Here is a 10,666-nt window from a genome sequence, read left to right as displayed (position 1 = left end):
GACTATAGACTAGACTATAGACTAGACTAGACTATAGACTAGACTATAGACTAGACTATAGACTAGACTATAGACTAGACTATAGACTAGACTATAGACTAGAATATATACTAGACTATCTACTAGAATATAGACTAGACTATAGACTAGACTGTAAACTAGATTTGGCTAAAAACTTGACTAGTTCATAGACAAATCGATAGTCTAGACGACTAGTCTAGACTTTGGTCTACATTATAGTTTGTAGTGTAGAAATTTTCTTCATTTCCTACAAAATGAAAAAGGAAAGTAAGAAAATAATTAACAACTTTTTACAGCCTCCCACCATTTCCACCAACAAACTTTCATTTCCTTAAAAAACTAATGAATTACTTGCATAAATATTGAGCAATAAATAAAAGTATGTCAAAGGTTTTCTTTTATTTCTTTTTCACAATTCTATGCAATTCAACACTCTGCTCAGTCTTTAGAACAAATAATTCAAGTAGATAACAGACAACAACAGCTGCTGATGCTGCTGCACAACAAATTTTGCTTTTCAACTAAAGTAAGCAAAAGAAATTATGCTTGTAATGGGGAATAAAGAGAAAGAGAGAAAGGAACAAGCAAACATTTTGTAATTTATGCAAGTAAAGAAAGACTCACAGGTGAGGCACACATTTAGTCACTCACCTTTTATTGCTAAAGTGTATACAGCTCAAGTGCTTAAATACACTTAAAGGAGACAAAAAAATGAAAAATAAAGGAATGAAAACGCTTTAATTAAAGTCAAGATATAATAGTTAAGTATTTATAAGCAAAAGAGAGGGTAAGTATTTAGTATAGAGGCAAATGAAGTAGAAAGTTTATTTTCAAGAGTTTTACATATTTATCTCACATATATTCTAAGCAGTTTAACTAAATATTAAACCTGTTGTTTTATTTGATAAGTGACAACAGCTAAAGAATTTGTGTTAATGAGAGCCTCTTGAGAGTGTTATTATTTACGTAAAATAAACTTAATGATTTAAAAACAAAACCTATTGCTAGATAATCTGTTAGTTATTTTTTTGTTTAAAATACTACTACTTACTGTATTGCTGATGACGATTTCCATATAGTGGCTCCTGTAGCAAAGGTGAACGTCCGTTACTAATTTCTTTTACTAAAATTGAAAAAAAAAAACGAAAAAGAACAGAAAATCCAGGATATTAATAAAGAAAAACTCATTTAGTTAAAATAGTTTTGAAAATTTCTTTAAATTTAAAATTTTATATAAAAAAAAGTAAAAAAATTTCTTCCCATACCGGGAATCGAACCCGGGCCTTCTGGGTGAAAGCCAGATATCCTAGCCACTAGACCATATGGGATATACCCATTTAAACTACTAAAATGAAACTGCTAAAGCAACTGCTACTAAAAATAACTATTTTGTATGTGAAAAAAATCGTTTAATTTGCCCTCAAAGAAACAACAAAAACTTAAAAAACACTTGTACTTTTTGTTATTGTTCATTTTTTAAATATTGTAGTCCGTATTGTTAGTTATTTTTGGATACAAAAGAAAGAAGGAAAACAGACATGAACAAATATCAATTAACCCTTTGAGGGCGACTGAAATACACTTTGATATTTAAATGGATAGATAGATAGATAGATAGATAGATAGATAGATAGATAGATAGATAGATAGATAGATAGATAGATAGATAGATAGATAGATAGATAGATAGATAGATAGATAGATAGATAGATAGATAGATAGATAGATAGATAGATAGATAGATAGATAGATAGATAGATAGATAGATAGATAGATAGATAGATAGATAGATAGATAGATAGATAGAAAGATAGATAGATATATAGATAGATAGATAGATAGATAGATAGATAGATAGATAGATAGATAGATAGATAGATAGATAGATAGATAGATAGATAGATAGATAGATAGATAGATAGATAGATAGATAGATAGATAGATAATTAGATAGATAGATAGATAGATAGATAGATAGATAGATAGATAGATAGATAGATAGATAGATAGATAGATAGATAGATAGATAGATAGATAGGTAGATAGATAGATAATACATAGATAGATAATACATAGATAGATACAATACTATGGGTTAGACTATAGATCAGACAATAAATTACACTAGACTATAGGCTAGACTATAGACATGACTATAAGCTAGATTATACACAAGACTATGGTCTAGACTTTAAACTGGACTATAGATTAGACTACAGACTAAACCACATTGCAAACTATGCTATAGACTAGACCATATACTAGACTATAGGCTAGACAATAAACCAGACTGTAGTCTACACTATTGACTAGCCTCTACTCTAGACTATTGACTAGACTATAAACTGCTCTATAAAGTAGACTACAGACCAGACCAGATTATACACTAGGTTATAGACTAGACCATAGACTAGACTATAACTAGACTATAAACTAGACTATAGACTAGACTATAAACAATACTATAGACTGCACTATAGACTATACCCTATACTGGACTATAGGCTAGACTATAGACTAGACTTTAACCTAGACTACAGACTAGACTGCAGGCTATACTATATACTGGACTAAAGACTAGGCTATAGAGTAGACAATAAGCTAGGCTTTAGACTAGATTAAAGTATAAACTAGACTATAGACTAGACTACAGATTAGAATAAAGACTGGACCAAAGACTAGACTATAGACTAGACCATCGACTAAACTATAGGCTAGACTATACACTAGGTTATAGACTAAAATTTAGACTAGACTATAGACTAAACTAAACACTTGACTATAGGCTAGACTACAGACAAGACTATAAGCTAGAATATAGAATTTTTTTGCAGAAGTATTAAATGTTTATATTGCTTATTATACTGGAAAATTTTGTTTATGCACCTACTTTTTAAGGGTTAAACTTTATGTTAATTATTTTTTTTTTCAAATTTAATTTTTTTTTATTAAAATTTATAGCACCGGTTTCTTTAGTATTTAATTTATTGTTATATGTGCTAATTTGTTTAACATCAAAATAACAAATCAAATTGTTATAATTTTGTTTATATTTAATAAAAGAACAAAAAAATTTGTTTAATGACATAATATGGAATTTATTACCCAGCAGCACAACAATAACAACAAAAATATTTATATAAAATATTTATCTTAATATCAAATGCCACACAAAGCAAAAAATTTATAACAAAGTGTTTATATATAATAAAGACATAAATCAAATGTATTTGTTTGGTGATGTTAGGTTAGGTCAGTTTTATGTTTGGGGTTAAAATTAATAAATTTAATTTGGAAAGTTTTTATTAAAAAAATGTATATTCCAGTTATAATTTTAAATCTTTGTGTGGAGGAAAAAAATATTTAAAAAAATTGTTTTAAAAAATATGAGTTAATTAATGAAAGGTGGTGACAGTTTTGAAAAATTAAAAAAATATATATTTATATGAAATTATAGGGTATATAATAGCTGCTGGTTGAAAGTTTATTGGTGAGTATTTTTAATAGTGAATTATTTTATAAACTTTTTAACATATAAACGTGTTTTATTAATCGTTAAGTTAATCAACAAGTTCTGTTTAAATTTCAATTGTAATAATTACTATTTAAAACTAATTAAATGACAGACGATATCGTTAATAATTTAAAGCATTTTCTGTTTAATAATATGTATAAAAATAAAAATACATTATAATCTGATTATAATGTATAGCAATACATTATAATGTGATTATAATGTATAAAAATACATTATAATGTGATTATAATGTATTATAATACATTATAATGAGATTATAATGTATTATAATACATTATAATGTGATTATAATGTATTATATTACATTATAATGTGATTATAATGTATTATAATACATTATAATGTGATTATAATGTATTATAATACATTATAATGTGATTATAATGTATTATAATGCATTATAATGTGATTATAATGTATAAGAATACATTATAATCTGATTATAATGTATAGCAGTACATTATAATGTGATTATAATGTATAAAAATACATTATAATGTGATTACAATGTATAAGAATACATTATAACCTGATTATAATGTATAGCAATACATTATAATGTGATTATAATGTATAAAAATACATTATAATGTGATTATAATGTATAAGAATACATTATAATCTGATTATAATGTATAAAAATACATTATAATGTGGTTATAATGTATTACAATACATTATAATGTGATTATAATGTATTATAATACATTATAATGTGATTATAATGTATTATAATACATTATAATGTGATTATAATGCATAAATATACATTATAATCTGATTATAATGTATAGCAATACATTATAATCTGATTATAATGTATAAAAATACATTATAATGTGATTTTAATGTATTATAATACATTATAATGTGATTATAATGTATAAAAATACATTATAATGTGATTATAATGTATAAAAATACATTATAATGTGATTATAATGTATAAAAATACATTATAATGTGATTATAATGTATTATAATACACTATAATGTGATTATAATGTATTATAATACATTATAATGTGATTGTAATGTATTATAATACATTATAATGTGATTGTAATGTATTATAATACATTATAATGTGATTATAATGTATTATAATACATTATAATGTGAATATAATGTATAAGAATACATTATAATGTGATTATAATGTATTATAATACATTATAATGTGATTATAATGTATTATAATACATTATAATACGATTATAATGTATAAAAATACATTATAATGTGATTATAATGTATTAAAATACATTATAATGTGATTATAATGCATAAAAATACATTATTATCTGATTATAATGTACAGCAATACATTATAATGTGATTATAATGCATTAAAATACATTACAATGTGATTATAATGTATTAAAATGCATTATAATAATAGCATAAAAATGTTTACAAATCTATTAAAATGTTATTATCAAAAGAGACTATAAACTGCCACTCAATCTAAAACTGTGAAAAGAATTCAACATTCATTTTATAAATCAACAATCTCCCTAAAAACAAAAAAGATGTTTGTCCATTAATTCCTTTTATAGACAATTAATTATGAAACATTTTAAGTTTTTCTAATGATTTATTTTATGACAACAAATGCCTTTTTTGAGATAAATAGTTATGGAATCTGGAAAAAATTATTTCTCAAATAAATAATAATTACACTAAAAACAACTATAAAAGTTCATAAATAATATTAAAAAAAATCTCTAAAAATATTTAGTTAAAAATTATTTGTTATTTATTTGATGCAATAGATTTTTTTAAGCAAAAAACTAAATAATGAAAAAAATTGCACAATTTAATTAGAAAAAATACGATTTTTTTAAAGCAATTTTAACTAAAAAACAAAAAAAAAACAAACTTATTTTTTTTTCTCAACACAAAATAAAATAAAATAATAAAAACCAAGTCAAGGTCTAGAGGCCATTTTAGGTTAAAATTGTTATATAGCTATTAAGCGAAATAGAAAAAATTAAAAAAAAAACTTGTTTAACTTAGAAAAAAACAATTCTAACAAATGTTTTACAAAACTAACATATTTTCTTAACAAAAAAAATTGAAACCTGTTACAAATAACATAAATAATATTAATTAATCAGTTAAAAACTATAAATATAAAAAAGCATATGTTTAATAAAACATCATAAGATTTTTTTTTTTAATTTTAAATAAAATTTATAAAAACTTTTAAAAGCAAAAATAATAAAAACAAACAAAAACTCACCATTATTAAACAGTTTTAAACCAGTTCCAACGATCTATCCACACATTTTATTTCATATAACTTTTTGTCATTTACCATAAACTTTTTTTTAGGTTTAAATTTCTCTTTTGTAAATAGCCACCACTTAACTCCAATTTTTTTTTACCACTTTATTAGGTTGAAGCTACTACTCTATAAAAATATTAAGATTTTTTATTGTAAATTACTAACAAACTAAACCATATTTTTTTTTTAAATTTAAATTTTTTTAAACTATTGAACAGATTTAAAATAATAATTTTTTGTTCAACAATCAAACACGATCAACAACCACATACAATAATGGCTATAAAATGTAATAATTATAATATGAAGAAAAATAAATTTCTTAAAAGCAATATTTAATTATATATCTTAATATTTGTCATAAGTTTAAAAATAAAAAAAAAAAAACATATTTTAAAGTAATGACTTAAAATTAAAACTCCAGCTCTGCAGTCTGAGTTTCGCGCACAGTAACGTATAAATTTTCTTCTTCTCTCTTTAGCAAAACCGAAAATGAACAAGAAAAAATTTTTCAAGGGGTTACATTAGTCGAAAGATTAGACGATGGACTAGTCTATAGATTAGCGAATGGAATATATACTACAGATTAGTTTATGGACTAATCTATGGTTACGAGTATGTATATTATATTAGAACGTGGACTAGTCCATAGTTAAAAACTCTGAACTAGTTTATTGTTTAGACTATAGACTAGAATATAGTTTAGACTTTAGAGTAGCCTATAGTATCGACTACTGACTAGTCTATACTTTAGACTATAAACTAGTATATAGTTTAGACTTTAGAGTAGACTATAGTATCGACTATTCACTAGTCTATTCTTTATACTATATACTAGCCTATAATACTGACTATGGAATAGTCTATAGTTTAAACAGTTCGATCTATAGTTTAGATGAACTAGTCTAAAGAATAGCTATGGGCTAGTCTATAGATTAGATTAGTCTATAGTTAAGACTAGTCTATAGATAGGACCAGTTTATAGATAGGACTAGTCTATAAATTAGACCAGTCTATAGATTACACCATTCTATAGATTAGACCATTTTATAGATTAGACTAGTCTATAAATTACACCAGTCTAAAGATTAGTCCAGTATACAGATTAGACTAGGCTACAAATTAGACTAGTATATTGATTAGACCAGTCTATAGACGAGACAAGTATTAAGTTTAGTAAGGACTATTCCATTAGATTATCGACTAGTCTATAGAAAGGACCATGGACTAGACTATGTATCAGTCTATAGTTAAGACAGTGGACTAGTCCACAATTTATACTGTTGACTAGACTATAGATAAAACTATGCACTAGGCTATAAATTAGACTAAGGTTTAATCTATATATTGGGCTAAGGATTCGCTTTTAGATTTGACTAAAAACTAGACTATAGACTAAACTACAGATCGGACTATGGAGTAGTTAATAGATAAGACTATGTAACTGTCTTTATATAGGACTATAGACAAGACTATCGATTAATCTATAGTTTGGACAACGGATCATTCTATAGATAAGGCTATTGCCTTGACTTTAGATAAAACTATGTCCTAATCTATAGATTTGACTATGTACAAGTCAACAGGTTAGACTATGGATTAGTCAATAGATTAGATCACATACTAGATGATATGTTAGACTAATATATAGTTCATGAAACAGTTTATAGATAAGACGATGGAATAATCGAAAGATTACAGTATGAAAAAGTTAATAGATTAGACTAAGAAGTAGTTTATAGACAACACTATGGACTAGTCGATAGATATGACTATAGACTGGTCTAAAGTTAAGAATATGCACTAGTCTATAGATAAGACTATGGACTAGTCTATATATAGACTATGGAGTACTCTATATATTATACTATGGACCAGTTTAGGGACTGTAGTTTAGACTATATATATTTGTCTTTTAAACCTACGACTTGTATATAGTCTTACGAGTCGAAGTTTTAACTATAGACAAGTCTATAGACTAAACTATGGACAAGTATATAGTTTAGACTATGGAGTACTCTATATATTAAACTATGGACCAGCCTATAGCATATTGTTTAGACTATATGCTAGTCTGTAGAGAAGACTATATATAGTTTAGATAGTATATTCAATATACTAGTACATAGTCAATAGCTGTGACTATATAGTAGTATATAGCAAAGACTAAAGATACATTTCTGGCTCAAACTTTTGTTTTGTCTATAACACAGGTTACGAGCTAGTCCATAGCTCAAACTAGTCCATATCTCAAGACTACAGACAAGGTATATCTCAGACTAGAGGCAAGTCTATAGCTCAGACTATAGACAAGTCTAAAGCTCAGACTATAGACTAGTTTATAGCTCAGACTTCAGACTAGTCTATAGCCTACACTACTGACTAGTCTATAGCTCAGACTACTGACTAGTCTAGTATAGCTCAGACTATAGACTATTCTATAGCTCAGACTATAGACTATTCTATAGCCCAGACTACAGACTACTCTATTGCTCAGAATCAAGTGTATTTCTTTACTAAATTTCTAAACTTATGACAATATTTTAAGATATTTTTTTAAAGCAAAAAAAAAACGCGTTTTATTAGGATGATTTACTTTTTAACACACAAAAAATTCAAAAACTTGTTAAAGGAACACACTATTCTATTAACATCTGTTCAATAGTTAAGAGAGAGAGAGAAAAGGACTTTAACCGTTTATACTAACGCCTTGAGATTAAACAAAAAAATATGGATTAGAGAGAGAGATTGACAATAAAAGCTCGTTTTGTTAGCAATTTGCAGTAGAGTAGTAGTGGTAGTAGTAGTAGTAAAAAAGCATTAAAAAAGCCATTTTCTTTTATTTCAAACAACGCTCTAGTTTCAAAAGGGTACGTATTGTAATCAAAACCCAAGCAGTGGTAGTTATAGTATAATTAAGCCTTTGGTGGTGGCTAACGAAGACGAGGACTTCGAGGTTGTGACAGAGCAGATTTGTAAACTCTCTTTTAGCAGCCTTGGCCTTAGTAGTAATAGTAGTCGTGCTGGTCTTCGTCTCTGACGTCGTTGTAGCTGTGGTGCTGGTGATTGTATATGACATTGTTGTTGCAACACCTTTAACCCTGCATACAGACAATTAAGCGAGAGAGAGAGAGAAAGAGAATTGTTTTTTTTGTTTTTAATACTGTTATTTTTTTGGTTTAAATTTGTTTTTTTTTAATTTTTACTTTAATTTGATTTGATTTTTTGGCTTGTGTTTTCTTGTTGGGTTTAAGAGTTTGGGTCAATATAATATATAATTTGATTTCTGAGAGGTTTTTGAATTTTTTGAATATTGTTTTGAATATTTTTTTTTAATTTATAAATTAACGATTATTTGTGTTTTTTATTTATTTGAATAAAGCTTTTGCAAAACCGTTTTTTAAAAGGGTGCGTATTTTTCTAAAATTTTTTTTCTCAACTTATTTTTGTAAAAATTTATATAAAATATATAATTATTTATAATATATATAAAAGAGTATAGTTACAAAAAAAAAAAACATTTTATATATCTTAATAGAGAATTAGTTGCATATATTGTTGTTGTAGTTGTTGATGTGGTTGTTGTTGTTGTAGTTGGTTTTTAAGTTAATTTTTTTTCTTTTTATAATAAAAAAACAAATTTTATATAATTTTTATAAAATTTCTTTCACAAATCTAGTTTTTTTTTAGCTAAAAACGTTTTAAAAATAGTAGTAGTTGTAGTGGCAGTAAGAGTAGCTTCTGGGTTGTTTATTTTAGTAGTGGTAGTAGTAGTTTTACTTAATTGTTTAAAAAAAAAAACTACTAAATAATAATTATTGTTGTTTTTTTCTTTTTTCTTACAAAATGTTATGTATTGAATATTTTTGTAAATTTTATTTCATTTATTTTGTTTAAATTATTGCTTTTTTAGTTGCTGTTGTTTTAAGTAAAAGTAGTTTTTTCTTGTAATTGTTAGTTTTGTAATAATTATATTGTTGTTAATGTTTGTAATTATTTAATCAAGTTATTTTTTTCTTTTTGTAGTTGTTGTATTTAACATTTGACTTAAGCTGCTTTTGTTGTTGTGGTAGTGGTGAACTGGAGTTAAGTGCTGCTGGTTTTTTTTAAAATGTGTTTCATGAGTTTGTTATGTTAAAAAAGTTTCTTTGTTTTCATAGATCATCAGGATTTTTTTTCAATTGTTTTTTTTATATACAAATATTAATATAGATACTTACAAAAATGCTGGGAAATTATTTAAATTAAACAGTTAAGTTATACAGGAAATTACTAGAGTTTACAAACATGCAACACACACATTTAAAAAGAAAAATTGCAAAGGAAATTTACTAAACGAAATTGTAAAAAAACTCAACAGAAATCTTAACGAGACTATTCATTTATATAGATTATATAGACTACAATTAAGTTTTTGGATATGGACTATAGTCAAGTCCATAGGTTGGATATGAGTCTATTGTTTGGACTGTAGTCTATTAATTACTCTGGTCTATAGTCTATTTAATATAGCAGCCCATAAACTATTCTATAGTATAGTGTATAGTTTAGTCTATAGTCCAGTCTATAGTATTTAGTCTAGTCTATGGTCTAGTTTATAGTCTAGTCTATAGTCCAGTCTATAGTCCAGTCTATAGTCTAGTCTAGTCTAGTCTAGTCTAGAGTCTAGTCTAGAGTCTAGTCTAGAGTCTAGTCTATAGTCTAGTCTATAGTCTAGTCTATAGTCTAGTCTAGAGTCCAGTCTATAGTCTAGTCTATAGTCTAGTCTATAGTCTAGTCTATAGTCTAGTCTATAGTCTAGTCTATAGTCTAGTCTA

The 10,666-nt window shown here is 25.6% G+C and overlaps 1 protein-coding gene and 1 non-coding gene across 8 annotated transcripts in view; both read right to left on the bottom strand.

The window, feature by feature from the left end:
• LOC111682864 (heterogeneous nuclear ribonucleoprotein L) overlaps nt 1–10,666 on the bottom strand; it is a 117,227-nt gene that overhangs the window by 61,662 nt on the left and 44,899 nt on the right. For 3 of the 7 annotated variants that reach the window (XM_046953747.1, XM_023444855.2, XM_046953748.1), the window contains exon 4: nt 1,073–1,144. The exons of 1 other annotated variant lie outside the window; for it this stretch is intronic. In XM_046953747.1, the coding sequence (XP_046809703.1) occupies nt 1,073–1,144 (72 nt within the window). Of the gene's footprint in view, nt 1–1,072; nt 1,145–5,804; nt 5,976–8,543; nt 8,745–10,666 lie in introns of those variants that run through there. 3 more of the 7 variants (XM_046953750.1, XM_046953751.1, XM_046953752.1) reach the window with 3 other exon arrangements.
• Trnae-uuc lies at nt 1,278–1,349 on the bottom strand. Its single transcript has one exon. It is a non-coding gene; the product is annotated as a tRNA-Glu (tRNA).

This window comes from Lucilia cuprina, chromosome 6, assembly GCF_022045245.1.
Source record: "Lucilia cuprina isolate Lc7/37 chromosome 6, ASM2204524v1, whole genome shotgun sequence".
In the NCBI taxonomy this organism is placed as follows: domain Eukaryota; kingdom Metazoa; phylum Arthropoda; class Insecta; order Diptera; family Calliphoridae; genus Lucilia; species Lucilia cuprina.
Note: the sequence above shows the minus strand (reverse complement) of the source record. Positions and strands in the feature narration are given on the sequence as shown.